The following is a 15885-nucleotide window of genomic DNA, read 5'->3' as shown; positions in this document are numbered from 1 at the left end:
CCACGCTGAAGCCAGCAGCAAAAAATCTTACCAATTGTTATGGAGTCAAGTTTGCACTCAGTTTTTGCTAGTATAAATCAATTACAGTGTTAAAGTCCACTTGGGAATTATTAAAAATCCTATAAATTCTGGTCTGCATTCTCAGTGAAACTCAACTTTCAGAAGAAACAAAATTGCAAAGAGCTAAAAGCTCGTTCTCCATTACAGCTATCGGAATGGTTGGAAGAAGTTTCCCAAGTTGTTTAATGGCAAGGAAGGGCTTAATCATCCATTGGCATACACAAGATTACACTGGGCATTTCACTGAATTCCAAACAGAAGTGCCCATAAATTTCCTTGCACATCAGTGACCAAATGAAAATACCTATGAAAGTCTGATCACTTAGGAGGAAAAGACAGCCTGGTCATCCCATACAGCATGTGCCCAATTCCCACACCAGTAACCAGGGTTATTTCTGGACATAAAACAGACTGAATTAGGACTCCTGGAACAAGTTAGAAGTTCTGACCTGTGAAAAGCTTCCTGCAATAAAAATGTAAATTACTGAACTCTAAGTTGCATCTTCCAAATTTTTTGTTCCAAAAGTGCTTGAACAACTTTGGTCTCTGTATTTGAGTGGGACAGTCATCAAGACTGCAAATGTCTCAAATCCAAATTTTGAAAGTCTTATTCCTTATTACACTGCCTTAATGCCTTAGCTTGATTAAAGCAAGGTACCAAAACCAGGCTGAAAGCAGCAAGATGAGGAGTTAGAAATGGTAACTTGCAGTCCTTCTAAAAAGGATCATGTTTAGTAACACAAACAAGCCGGTCCAACAGCGCAAGTTCCACTCAGCGCTGTGCCCAACTCCTTCCAGATTGATAATGTTTCAAATTCTGTTTAGATAATCCATAGAAACCTAAATTCAACAATTTTGAAACAGGTTTGATTATTCATTGACTGCCTGAAAATGCAGTGGTTGCATACTAGCCTAGGCAGGAAAAGAATCCACTTGAAAGTATTTTCCCCTGACTGCTATCAGTAATCCTCTGCACCATTTTTGAAGTTACTAACCCTTATGCTTATCACCAAATCTGAAACACCATTAAAGCGATCGTGATAAGAAAGCTTACCAGAATCAGGAAATACTTGGTTTAAATATGGCAAAGTGGGAGATAGAGAAGAACAAACAATCCAGCTCCCTTTGCTTTATCACGAAGGAACTGAAGGAGCACCATGCCACCACCCCGCTCATAAAAGCATCTTGCTTGTAGCATGGTATAGAATTGCATTTTAGATCATTTATGTAAGTAGTTGTCCTGACTGTCCTTTTTTTTTTTTTAATGTGAAAAATGTGTATTTTTCCTGCAACTGTATCTGGAGTTTCACTCCATTTGATCTTTCTGTTTATCTCCAAACTCCCACAACACTGGAGCATTTCCCATGGCTTTCTACCAAAGCAACTGTAAGAACTCTGGAATAATGACCTCTGATTTCTGAGATACATGTGTTTTCATGTTGGAAACTTCAAGTTCCTTACAGAACTTGGATACAAAATGCCCCCAAGAGTTAAGACATATCACAAGGAAGTAAATACATGGTTTTTTTTGAGAAGACTATCTAGGAGCATGCTGTAAATTACTGTAATAAACCACAAGCGAGACACCCCTGAAGAACTGTATGATTTAAAAAGTTTTAAAGCTGGGGGCTCATAAGGGGGGACTGTCATAAAAACTGAAGAAGTCATGAGTAGTGTAGAGACAGAAGGTAAGAAGCAACTGTTTGTTGTCTCTTCCAGTACCAGAAGCAATGACCCACAGATGAGGTGGTAATCTGCAGATGGAGCTAAGCAGGAGCCAGAACAGAGCAAAGCGGCTCTTCGGCAACAGGGAGGAGGCCTGCAGCACTGTGGGTGCAAGCAGTGTCCATCAGCTCAGTGGAGGGATGGTCAAAGAGACAGGCTTGGATAGACATCCTTCAGGGTTTACCAAATGGACAAACCAAACCAAGCTTAGGAAATCCCCCAAGCTGAAAGCGGTTGAAGCAGCTGCTCTGCTTATCCCGTTCCTAACTGGCTTTAGGAGCCAGCTCGTGTCCATTGCCGCCTGCAGCAGAACGGGTGGTCTTAAACACTGAAGCTGCTCCTACCTTCCAGGCAGAATGAAGCACAACCAGTCCGGAGCCCTTCAGGACAGGTGTTTTGCAGCTGACCCTCTCTTGCTGAAACGATGCTAGAGTTCACCTGCCTAATTTTTTGTTTTGTGTTGGTGTTTTATCTTGGTGGGTTTGTTTGGGTGTTTGTTTGTTTGGGGGTTGTTTGTATTTTTTTTTTTCTAAGAGATTTACCATCTCTTTAATAATAACAAAAACATTATTTGATACTGCAACTATATTTGTCCAGAAAAAGAGTATTCTTAAAGACCTGACAAATCAAATGTGTAAGTGTGATGGATTAAGAAACCAGTTTGTTTATCATCCTATTTTGACAAGATGAGGTCTAAGGATGGAACCACTCGTGTCAAAGAACATTTATGAATTCATCTTAAATTATTTTGTCTAAATACTAAAGCCCCGGTGGTATTGTCTTCTCTATGATACAGTCCTGCCTGTAAGATTTATGAAAGAAGCAATCTTTGAAGTCAGATTTGTTGTTTAAAAGCATTGCATATTACCTGAGATACTGTATTGTTCAAAGTTCTGCTGCTCACCTTACAGCCCCTTCTAGAAACACAGTGATATACTTCATTGTTACAAAAAAAGCCTGTTAATTATGTTATTTTCTCTCAGTTGTGCCAACGTTACCTAAGTTTTGTAGGACAGATTACTGATGTCAGGTCATAGAATCATAGAATGCTTTGGGTTGGAAGGGACCCCTAGAGGTCATCTAGTCCAACCCCCCTGCAGTGAGCAGGGACACCGCTAACTAGATCAGGTTGCTCAGAGCCCCGTCCAACCTGGCCTTGAATGTTTCCAGGGATGGGGCCTCCACCACCCCTCTGGGCAACCTGTTCCAGTGTTTCACCACCCTCATTGTAAAGAATTTCTTCCTTATATCCAGTCTAAACCTACCCTGCTTCAGTTTAACATACACTTAGGATCTCCAAATGCTGGGAAAGAACCATTTACCCATTTACCACCCAGACAGGGCCAGGATTGCAAGAACAACAAACAAGGAAGATCTTGCCCATAAAACTTTTTATGATTTCCAAAGAATTTCCAAAGAGGTTTTGACATGAAAACAACTGAAGGATAAAAAGTTATGTGTAGTAACTGCTCATACATGTGAACTTACACTTTAATAGATCAGGCATGCTGAGGTACTTTATTCCCTTTTCTCTCCCATGTAACAAAAGCACTTCACAGAAGCTGATGCATAATATATACAGCTCTCAGGGCCCTTTATTTTTTAATTTTTAAATTTTTTTTTTTATTTTTTTTTTTTTTAATGCAGTAGGGTGCTATAGCTTGGCAGCTGTTCCACAGTATCTTGAATAAGAGGAGCTATAGAGACAGGATCTGCACCTGTAAAACTGACTACTTCTAAGGGACGTGAGAATTTTTGTCAGGTCTCTGGAATTCTGTCTTTTCCTCATCAGGAGGATATGAAGCTTCTGAAAGCAATTAAGCTAGGAACAACTCAGAAAATGTAGTCATGACAGCCATTTGTCACGGTAAAGGGGATCTGGATGAACCTTCTAAAAATGAGGTACACACAGAATGTGCCACAGCTATTTCAGCAGCTCATTCACCACTCCACTTGCCTTTTTCTTAGATCGTCTAATTACACTGCTCTGAAACATTTAATTTTAAAACATTTTAATTTTAACCTGCAAGAACCTATAACCCTGAGTATCCTCTTCACCTCCGTATTTGTATAGAACAAAATAATTCTCATCAGGGATGAGGAATAAAATTATCATCTTCAGAGAAGTCCTAAATGGCACAAAGCTTTCCAGCTGATCATTACTTCCTGGAATTCCAGGACACTTTATTAATTTACATGATGTATGTCAACCTACAAAATGGAAGCAAAAGACTAAGTGAAAGAGGCCACAAGTCAGGGCTTGGGGAGAAGCAGCATCACTTATGGAAGAATAAATTCTTCATTTCAGTTTGGATCATGAACAGGAACACACTACTGTCAGCAACCACTGACATGACTAATTTGAGCTTTTTGTGCTCGTGAGTAAGCCAACTTTTCCAATGCTCTAAAAGTCCAGAACTACAATGCACCACAGGAAAGAAACATGGACAGAAGCTCTGCTTTAGATGCATGCAATAACACCATACCCAACTAAACACTCCAAGGGAATCCCAAGAAGCAATTGCACCTGAAAGAGCACAAAAAGGATCCCACCTTCCCCCACAACAACAACTGTCAAATATTGTTACAAGAAATGTGAAAGTTAAGGTTTAATATATTGACATCTTCATGGTTCACCACTGTAGGACATGACGGTACTCTGAAGCACTGTTTTAATCCTGCATGCCACATAGCAATCCAGGCCTTCCTGCAGCCTGCCTCTGATCTAACTCGGGCTGGTGATAGCCAGCTATGACCCTCCACCCAGCCAGATCACTTTCTCATTCCAGCAACGCCCAGATGGTATTTGTCTCTACCACATTCTTCTTCTCCTAATTATGAAAAGAATTCTCTCATGTTTTGCTGTCAGCACAGGAACTGGTTTCCTAAATAAGCTGCTGCTTAGATCAGAACTCCTCTACCATCAAGATATTCTTATCTTTAACTCCTTACGTGCCTGCAGTAACAAATTAGTTAACGCATCTCCAAGTACAATCTCAATAATTAAACAAGGCTTTTAAGAGCCTGTTGATACCTGCTTTGTCACTTACCATACCTATTCCTGGCCAGACTCTGTAAGAATGGTATCCATGCACTCTGTTTGCTTCTGATCCCAACGGGCTCTTTCAGGCACAGCCTACAGGCGCTCTCCTTTCCAGAGACGGCCCAATTAAGCTGCAACATCAGGCAGTTTTAGTACCTAGAAAATGCATGTTAATTTGGATTACAAAGTTACCCTGACTAGGGAATATCATCTTGAGCTACCAAAATCCACATTATTTCAACCTCCCCATTTATATTTTTAGGGAACAAGCCTGGGATCCGAAAGCATGAGTACTTCATATTTAAATTCAGTACTAGTAGAATTATCAGCAGACTAACAGCAGTGCATCAAAGTAACATTTTATTGACCTGATTTTACCACACCCTCTGATAACCTGAACCACGCCAAGTAAAAAAACCTGTCTATATCTTACTAGAATTGTATTATTATACAAACAGAAATAAGCACATACTATCCAAACTGTATTAAAAAGTACGTATTAATTTCATCATAAATATTTACAAGTGACACTTCTTCTTGTAAGACTGTTTTAATCCAGAAAAATTCACAAATAGTAAAGGGGAGAATGTAATAAATGAATTGAGTGCCACAATAGTGATCAATGACGGCAAAAGACTCAAAGTTACATTTTTGGTTTTATTTTCTAGGGAAATCCAAGAACAATCCAAAAATAGTGGTTTAATTCTAGATAGTTATATAAATCTTCTGAAAGAATAAATATGCTCCCCTCCAAGAACATCTGCACCATTTTCAAACTAATCCAGTTAAAAAAGAAAGTATTTTGAGGAAAGTCTGTATAATTTTAAGTTATTTATTTACTCATTTATCTGTGTTAGCTACAGTATTCCTTGTTTTATTTGGAATTTATTTCTAGGATAGAAAAAAGAAAATATACTTTACAATGGCAAAATTTGAAATTTTCAAATTTCATTTAGACAAATAGAATTCTATCAATTCTTAGAAAGTACCTGTTTATTTTTTTTCACCTTGCTCCGTGATATAGTCCAAAATTAATTTGCTGTGATGGAACGTAAAAGTTTATTAGAATAAAACTAGAGAACAGGTAATTTTGGCTCCATGTCAGTAAAAAAAAAAAAAAAATTGAATGCAGGAAATCACATACAAGTTAAATGCAAAAAATCTATAGACTTACAAAAAAAAAAACCAAACCAAAACAAAACCCAAACCTCAATCCAACAAGCCATTTTAGAAAACCTGCACAAGATGTCACCAAAAAATTAATATTTGCAAAACGATTCATATCTATAAGATATAAAGCTGCTCTGTCAAAGCATAGGAAGTCAGTGCATGACAAAATTACGTATTCATTCCGGGTAGGATAGTTATCCAACAGTAGAAGTGTGACATCTTGTGGCTACTACATCTACATGCTTCAGCCTTCATAAAAAGCTGAAATAGGCTGCCTATAGCTCACCTTTAGTGTTAAAACAAATGCAATAGTGCTTATGGTAGTGCCTGTGTTTAAATGGCTGTATTAAAAATAGGCACATGTATCAAATATCTTCAAATGCTTTCATTACTCGAATTAAAAATGGAAAATTATGCTTTTATGATATATAATTGATGCAAAAAATGGTCTAAACCTTTAATACCAGAGATAAAAAGATCCACTTAATATATTAATGCTATATTGTTCTAATACAACCTATTAAGTGCCATGTTCTTGAGTAATTTGCTGTAACTGCGATACAATTCTTGCATAAGCTGCCCCCCAAAAGATCATCCTATATAGCATTAACTTACAAACAGCACTATATTACACAAATATTTTAAAAAGTCACAGACTCAAGCAATAGAAAAATCACCCTAATCTCTCCCAAAACATCGAAACTATAAAAGATACTATAGAATTTTAAGATTTTTTTCACTAATATACAGTGCTAGCCTCACTTGAACCAAGACAATCTATCCAAACTTCTCTAGTGATGAGAGCAAAGTGGCTTTATTACTAGCATTATAGCATTCCTTTTCTAAGGTTCTATGCACTGCCCCTCTAATAATACATTACAATTAATACAAAATATTAATTAAGATTTTCTTGCTCTTTTCTTATATCTTTATCATGTTTGCATACTGGGGAAGTGACTCTTTTTCTCTTCTGATTGTTATGGCGATCTAATTCAAATCCTTGCTCCCAGAACTGTATGCTTTATTTTTACTTTTGACTACAAAACCTGCGCTTCTGAAAAGGTCAAGGAATCACAAACTGCATCATTTGAGAATTACAATACCTTATTTTACAACTGTAGTGTGTGCAAATCGTCATTTCAATGAAATTTAATAGTTACAAATATTCTTAAACTGTGTAAGTACAGTAGGTTCTACAGAAAGTAACATGGATAATCAATGTTCTACCATCTGAAACAAAAACAATAAATAAAAGTTTAAGTATTAAAACTAAGAAAAAATATTCCTGTACATTGTACAGTACCTTTTGGTTAAAGCTTCTTAGCAAAAATATAGTAATGTGTTTTAAGCATTCCAGTTACAGATGGTTCAATATTAAAATTTCAAGGTTTCCCCATCATGAAAAAAATATTGCATTTTTCCATAGGTGCAGCAGAAACTGTCTCTCTCTGAACAAGGCTTCAGTCTTTAAAAATATATAGACAGTACGTATGAATTCAAATGAAACATTAAAAAATTATAATACAGTACTGAGGATGTACGGTTGTTGTGCATTACAGATTTTACATTCCTTCTTATTCTGAAAAAGCAAAACTAGAGAGCCCATTGTATATCACTGAGTTCAGCTGGATCGCCAAGTCCTCCATCAGCTTCCAAGTAATTCATAAGAGCTGTCATAGCAGTGTCATCATTTTCACATATTGCATCGAAGTCCAGCTGAGAATTACCACCTATAAAAATATTAAAACATTACTGTATGCAATACAAAGCATGAAGAATATGGTAACTTTCAACACATATTTGTTTTTAAACAACTCCTTCCTTTGAAGTCGAGGCAAACATTTACATGTAAATGTAAAAAAACAAAAAAACCAACCAAGTAATAGAAATAATGGCTGTCTGCAGACTGTTATAAGAACATACACAACATAACTTGCCAATCCATTGGACTACCTCCAACTGCTAGCTAGTAAAACTTGTGTCCATGTTCATGTCACTGAAGTAGAAAACTGCTTTCTAGTTTATGTCACCTTAGTGGGAAACATAATGATGTACCTGAATTCTCATATGACGTACTATGCCGGATGAACTCCTGAAAACTTACAAGTTACTATGTGTTACCTCTAGAAATAAACACTATACCTTTGCCTTTAATAACATTAATGTAAAATGCTTTAGCTCAAATATCAATAAAAAACATTTCCTTGCCTGTCTTAGACAAATGTTTGATTGTTTTTGGGGTTTTTTTTCTTTTTTTTTTTTTCCTCCAAACCCTTATTTTAGGATTAGCTTTTGTTCCCCTTTGGGTTTGTTTTTTTTTGGGGTTGGTTTTTTTTTTTACATATATATATATAAACATCTTACAGCTAACCTGGAAGAAAGCTATAGGTTATAAAGAAATAAATAAAGCTCTCGTAACTAAAATAAAAGAGTAAGACTGGTAAGTTTCTAAGAGCTGAAATACAGAATAAGCATAAACATTGCTTTTATAGCATTTTGCCTTTTATGTTAAAAATAATGCAATGGCATTCTCCTCTTACAAGGTCAGGGAATCCTATATCCAGACAAACTGCTGCCTTAGTGCCTCCCTGAAGGAGAGGAAAGAAAAAAAAAAAAAATTCTTTCTGAAACATTTTGACTAGCCCATCTGTTTGCCTTCCAGTGAGAACAAATCTGTTTTAAGAGTCCTTTCATTTTAAGACAGACAAATCTCTTTACAATTTATATATGGTTGTAAAGTGGTGCACTCAAACACTGTTTAGCAGAAAAGCCTTTCCCTGCAACCCCCAAAATATCCACAAAAGAAATAAATCTTACTGAGGAGAGGTTCATTACTGGGAAACTGAATAGCACCCTGGTTTTGTTCTGAAGTCTCTAGAACTTCTGTTTCCGAAGGACATAACTGAATCAACTCTTTATTTGGCACCTAAAAGTGCAGAAGCAGTAAAATGGACAGAATTAAAACCTAAATTTAGTCAGTTATCACATCACAGAAACATTATAAATCGCTGTCAAGATATTAAGAACTAAACAGAGTAAATGAAAAATATGCATCAACAGGCAGATCTACTGCATTTAAAACCAACTTTTTTTAGAAGTTCACACAGCACTGGACCACTGGACTTGGCTTAAATAAAAGGTGTTACTTACACATCTGTCAAAGGTACTTCACAGTGATGTCATCTACTTTATTGAGGGTCTAATTCAATATTCAGCAAATAAATCCAGCACAACAAATTGTACTGGTATATACTTTCCACGTCTAGCATCATAAACTACAAATTCCCAGTGACATGATGTTTGTCGACACTTCTAGCTAAAAAATAAAAAAAAAGACCCTCGTACCTCCCTTGTTCTATATACATTAAAACTATATGACTTATAAACTTGTATCTTTTCTATTATTTTGCATCTTGTTACCATCATGATAAAAATCTAAGTAATTTTATATTACTTTTTGCACTTTGGAAAAACAAGGCTAGCAACAATAGAGATGGAAGTCATCCTAACCCAAATGTATTAGAATTTCTTTTCCATTTGTTTCATGTAACAGATACACGCAATTTAGCAGGACAGATTTCTTGCGTTGCCTGATTTGTGTATATTCTACTATGGAATTAATAAAGTTGAAATGCTTTACAAAAGCATTTTAGGAACAAATGGGATACCAAAGCACAGAATGAAGAAAAACCTTCAAAGTATACAGTGAAGTTATCCTTATGATGAGATGGTGCATGATTTAGAGAGTTCAGTCAACCAACTCTTAGGGAGAAAGACGGGCAGTAAGGCAGGGGAGAACTGATTATAAAAAAGGGAGGAAGCCAAGACAATCCTTAGTCCAGAATAGTATTCTTAGGACATGAAAATTGTAATGGGAAGATAAACTGTCTTTAAATGGAAAGACACTTACATTCAAAGAAGTGCTGATGGAGGAGTAAATGTTTGTTTATACAGTGCACAATATACAACATACAATAAACTTAGGTAAAAAATACATCAGTTATTCCATAGCTATGGTCAATAACTATGATACTTACAGTTTGTGGTGTTACCACCACTACTAGATAGGCAAAACAGCGTACTCTATCAATTTTTAGAAGACTACTGAAATACCTTCAAAGTAAAAATTTTAAACATTTCAAAACTGAGAACATAGAGCATAGATTTTTAAAAGGGTCTTCGAGAACATTAAGATTAAAAGTACAAGTAAGAGAAAAGAAGAACTGGTGTTTTATTTAGGTTGTCAAACTGAACAGGTGGAAACACTTTTGCTCTCTGACAGTTATTAGGAAAAGTTTTAATCCAGTTCCAAATCCAGAAGAGTCCTCATCACGTGGATCCCACTCACTTAGTATATTTGCAGAGCTTCAGCAGAGATCCCAATAACTGAGTGGAGACTGCAGTCCTCTCAGCCTCAGGAATAGCCCCTTAAGGCTTGAACTGATACCCCTGTTAATGAGGTTGGATCTTGTGCTGCTGTCACATCTCTCAAAACTTCCTCCATAGTTGCCAGGTAGCTGGCAATACCTCACACATTCTCTCACAAAAACACAGATCAGGGTAATTTGGTTCAAACATAGGCTTTGAGCTACCTGATATTAACCTTTTACTTTCAGATTTTTTACAGGCAGTGACATACTCACATTGCTGCAGTTTACAGTTAAAGCTGGAGAAGGTGACTTTCTCAAGAGATGTGATGGACTTAACTCCCCAGATGGTGAAGAATGCAACCTAAAATTGTATACGTTTAGTTGATTTAACAAGTCACGTTGGTCATAAACTGAAAAGTAGCCTATGTGTTGCAGAACCCACCGGACCTCCCCAGTGATGAAGCACGAACCAGCTAATCTGAGACAATGTTGTCTTAAATCCTCCTGCTCCAAGTTTTGATAACACAAAAAGGAGAAGAGATCAATAAAGGCTATGGGTCATAATTACTTGAGCACATTTTTATTTTTTCTGTTGAATTACCAGCACTGACAGACCAAAGAGTAACAGGTTTCAGAATTATGCACACTGGGGCGAATAGGTACATTTCAAATACATACAGAATACAGACAACATAAGAAAGCTCTGCTAAACGGTGGAGGGGAAGCAAGATATTCTTCTAACGCTCCTTCTACTATTATTTTGCTATACCTGTTCTTCCCATATTTTCATAAAATTCCAACTAAAATAAAGACAGCTTGTTTGTGATCAGAATTCTTTGAGATACTGCTCATCCTCCCTCACCAAACATGCTAGACATGAAACTTAACAGTGAAAATGTCGTACCAGGGCCCTTTGGACAGCTTGCTCCTATCTCGCCCTGCTCTTCCTGACTCCCAAAGCACAAAGCTATAGGCGAATTGAGACACTCTGGATGCTTCTGTTTCCATCACTTCTTCAGATCCAAAATGTGACAAGGTATTGGAGGAAAGATAGAAAATGGGTGAATAAATAGCCTATATTAAATAAGTTGAGCTATTGGTATGGCCTCACCTCGAGTATTGTGTATGGTTTTCAGCTCCACAATATAGGAAAGATGTAAAAATATAAGAATGTGTCCAAAGGAGGGCAAGAAAGGTGGTGAAAGGACTAGAGAGCATGACTTGCGAGGAACAGCTGAAGATAATAGGTTTGTTCAGCTTAGAGAAGAAGAGAATGACAGGTGACCTCATTGCTGTCTACAACTTCCTTATGAAGGAGAGCAGAGAGGGAGGTGCTGATGTCTTCCCTCTGGTGTCCAGTGATACGACATGGGGAACAGCTTAAAGCTGTATCGGGGAAGATATTAGGAAAAAGATCTTTACTGAGAGGATGGTCAAACACTAGAACAAGCTCCCCAGGGAAGTGGTCATGACCCAAGGCCTGTCGGTGTTCAAGAAGTGTTTGGACAACACTCTTAGATATATGGTTTAACTTCTAGGTTGCCCCACGTAGAGTCAGGAGTTGGACTTGATGATCCTCATGGGTCCTTTCCAACTCAGGATATTCTACAATATGAAACTACTCCTTATACCTCTACTATTGTTGCCAAAACTGGTGTACTTCTTCCTGGAAGATGTAATATGACTACTCTTTCAGGTTCAGTTGCAAAAGTGCCAGTGGAAAGAACTACATGGGACCTTGGAACACACTGCTCTGCAGACATAAAACATTTCTTGGCATTCCTTTACCTAGAACTGGAACTATAAGATCTAAAGTCTGAGGGACAGCTTCATTATCCAAAGCTAACACTTAGATAAATTGTCCTGTGCTGATTACATAGTACCATTATCCCAAATTTGACCTTAACAAAAGTGGTTGGACCTTCTGGTGAAGCCTTAATTCCTGAAAGTGTTGTGACTGAAAACAGACTACTTCTGTGCATGTGCATCCCAAAGTCCTAGAATTAGCTTGCTTGGAAACTTTTTAAAAAATGTTCTTACACAACAACTGCTGATACAGTGCAAAATTACGTGGTGTAATAACCTTTCCCTCTATAATCAAGTCAGGCACCACTATGAGTGTACAACACAAAAAATATGTAATAATATCTTCACATTAAAATTTGTCTTCCTTTCAAATTCCTTGGTATGCTGTGTACCTGCTAAAACTAGTTAATTTTAAAATGGTCAATCTTTAATTAACAAGTTGAATCTTGTATGGATTCCCATTTGGAATGATGCAGTGAGGTTTTTTTTAATCTATGGCTGGGCACTGGGAAGGAATTGTGCTATTGCTCTAGTCTACATTCAGGATAATCAGGAAAAGGACAAGACAGGCTATGAAAGCACTCCACTGGGGACTGTTTCAATGAAAGTTTTCCTAGCAGAGCGATGCTATCACAAAAAAAACCCCCAAAACACTACTCACAGACAACTGATTTTCCATTCCCGAATGGTTTATCTACTCATTTCAACATCATGTGAAGAAGCTGTATCACAGTAGCACTTTTGAAGTCATAGTTAAATAATACTTACATTAATAAAGAAAATTGCATGCCCAGAACAAAACTATTTATCAACACCAGTGATGTGTTCTGCCATGCTTGAGACTACCAATTATAATCTAATGTTATCTCATAATTGCACTGCTCAAACTAAAAATATTTTATACTTATAACACAATAAAAATGAAACTTGAACAACCTCCATATAATCACTTATAACTCTTCTCTATCTTTACTTAAAAGCCTAATGTATGATGTTAAGCATTTATTACCTTTGCAATTCTAATATTTCATTTGCAATTTCGGTTCCTATACTTCCAGCACCAAGAACTGTTCCAGAGGACATTCCAGGTACACTTACTAAAGACTGTTTTACAGCATCTACAGTTAAAAAAGAAAATAAAACCTTAACTTTGTAGCAGTTTCATTACACAGCAAGAACAATCACCTCAAGGATTCATTTTAAAGCAGTTTTTGTTCTATATCTCTTACTTTCAGAAACTAAATTCCTTAGAACACTAACTCATGGGGGAGGGAGTTGTCTCATTTGACATATAAAGATAAGCAAATAATGTATTTGTGAAAATTGCTGATGTCTAGTAATGAAGTTAGCTTTAATCATTACCACCTCCAGTCTCTCTCATGTAAAACACATGAGAAAAACCTTGGATTTTTCACGAACTGAAATCAGTTATTAAGAAGAACAATTTCAAAAGCAAAAATAAAAAGCTTATAGCAAGATGACGAAACAGCATGTAGAAATCAGAATCTATGCATAGCAGAAAATTATTCAAAAATATATCAGTATCACTCTATATTCCATAGTAAACTCCAATAGTACAATTGCATTTCTTCAAAAAAACAGGAAAAATATGAAGGAGGTCTGTGACAGAAGCATAATATCCTGTCAACCAAAATCCTAGCTATAGTAGAAGCTGCTAGAAGGAAAAGATATGCTATAAGCCCTTCTGATCACAGTTATGTGAATGATATGAATTAGGATGCTGTAACTAGAAATTGTCACCAGAATTAAGTTTTAAAACAATTAATCCTTCCTTGCAGAGCAACCTAGAATAAAAAAAATTCTGGATTGAATAAATCTAAAGTAGTAATGATTGATTAGGAGATGCATCTATGATACCTGTAAGAAGCAACACTTGCCTTCTGCAGGCTGGGAACCGTGGGGGACCTGTTCTTCAGCTGACTCGTTATGACCTCTGAGATTTAAATAAATTAAACAAACAAACAAAAAAATCAGCACTTTTTCAAAGGCAAAACCCAGCATATTGATGTGTGATTTTAATCATACTTTACACAGAGTAAAAACTAATATCCTCAAACTAGTTTAAAAAAAAAAAAAAAAAAAAAAAAGATATATTCCTCACGTTTCAATGTTCAATCCTTTGTACTTTTCTTTCTGAAGCACTGGGTGAAATATTAACTTCTACTTATTCTCCAAATAAAGAAGAAAGGCCAAGATAGTTGTCTTTGTTCCATGACAAGAGAACAAGGCTACCATTTTTTGTCCTAGGAGGGAGACCAGTTAACGAGAAACAACTGCTACAAGGACAGGTCAGTGGCTAACTTCCCCCAGCAGCTGCTGCCTACCTTCCCTCCTCTAGACAGCTGCAGATGCCCAGATCTCCAGGACAGGCAAAAGTGGCTTTTGGCTGTTGGGCAGCCTAGACTGTCTTAACTGCTCTTCTCTGTTTTCTTGAAGGAAAAGGACATGGGAAGAATAGGTGGATGATGTTGACTTAAGACATGAGCCAACTACAGAATGGGTAAAGGCCCCCTTGGTTTAAGGCTTGGTTTAATGGAAATAAAATCCCCTCTGTCCCCCTCTTAAAAACCCACTCATTGGCAAAGATCCTCAGTATCACTGGAGCAATCCAAATTATACCTCCATTGCAAGGCACACAGAATGAAAAAGAAAAATTAAAAATAAAGAACCAAGAATTAAGCGCACATGGTTACTGTCTCACAGGCTCCTCCCTTGAAATCAATTTGGAGAGTATCTTTTTGTCCTGCCTTTCTGTGATCTATCTATTATGCTTCTCCACATTCTGACACATGGTAGATAGAGCAGCACTTAAAATTAGATCAACTGATACATGCAGTCTTGTAAAGCTCAGAAGGAAAAGTAGAACTAACTTCACATTTCCATTTATTCTTATCTACGTTTCTTAAAAGAACCTTCCTTTCTTCCTTTAATAAGAAACTCTTTCACCTCATTTTTTCTACTGGAAATAGCACAGTTTTCAAATATAAATGCACAACTTAAGCCTGAAATAAAAATAACTGGTAAATGCAAAAAAATGTTCTTCCAGGTTATTCAACCACTTTTTGTGTAGTGTTGATATTTTCTAGTCTTGTTCTCCTTCTTAAACAGGTTGCTTTCTGTTAATGCTAACTGTAATTAAGACAAAAAATAACATGGGAATTCATATTATGAATTACTTACAATACCACAGTGTTGTTTGATACAATGTACTCCAGTTCTTTGGTCCACGGATTCATGAAACTAAACCACTGACTCTTTAAAGTAACAAAAGTCCCATCTTTTGCTCTAAATTTGTAGGAATTTGTAAATACTTTTTCTTTATTCTGCAACACTAGATAAGAAAGGAGTTGTAATCACCATATTTATACTTAGAAAGTTAAAGTTAAAAAAATAATCTGTTTTATAGCATCATAAAACCAAAATGTTTTTGATGACCAGAAATACAAATTAAATGCCAGAACAACTGACAGGACAAAACACCTGCTAAAATCAAACTACAATTTCAGCAATGTTATTAATCTTAAATTAAAGCCCAAGTACTAAGTTTCTGCAAATCACTAGTAGGGAGACTTCTGACTTGGTGAACTTTCATAAACAGTGTCTTTAATTACATGATTAGGTACATTTGCTCTTCAGGACTTCTTCCTCATTCTTATAAAGAATTGAAGCAGGGGGTTGAAGAAGCATTAA

At 36.5% G+C, this 15885-nt stretch overlaps 1 protein-coding gene across 5 annotated transcripts in view; it reads right to left on the bottom strand.

The window, feature by feature from the left end:
• Positions 1-5940: 5940 nt before the first annotated feature.
• Positions 5941-15885, bottom strand: part of ARNTL2 (aryl hydrocarbon receptor nuclear translocator like 2) — a 28087-nt gene continuing 18142 nt past the window's right edge. For 4 of the 5 annotated variants that reach the window (XM_009648759.2, XM_035888523.1, XM_035888525.1 and 1 more), the window contains 6 exons: positions 15376-15526; positions 14073-14128; positions 13184-13292; positions 10642-10729; positions 8816-8924; positions 5941-7728 (listed from right to left, as the gene is read on the bottom strand). In XM_009648759.2, the coding sequence (XP_009647054.1) occupies positions 7592-7728; positions 8816-8924; positions 10642-10729; positions 13184-13292; positions 14073-14128; positions 15376-15526 (650 nt within the window). In that variant the 3' untranslated portion in view covers positions 5941-7591. Of the gene's footprint in view, positions 7729-8815; positions 8925-10641; positions 10730-13183; positions 13293-14052; positions 14129-15375; positions 15527-15885 lie in introns of those variants that run through there. The other variant, XM_035888526.1, reaches the window with a different exon arrangement.

Source organism: Egretta garzetta, unplaced genomic scaffold (genome assembly GCF_000687185.1).
Source record: "Egretta garzetta isolate BGI_Z169 unplaced genomic scaffold, ASM68718v1 scaffold81, whole genome shotgun sequence".
NCBI classification, from domain to species: domain Eukaryota; kingdom Metazoa; phylum Chordata; class Aves; order Pelecaniformes; family Ardeidae; genus Egretta; species Egretta garzetta.
This window is presented reverse-complemented; position numbering and strand designations above follow the sequence as displayed.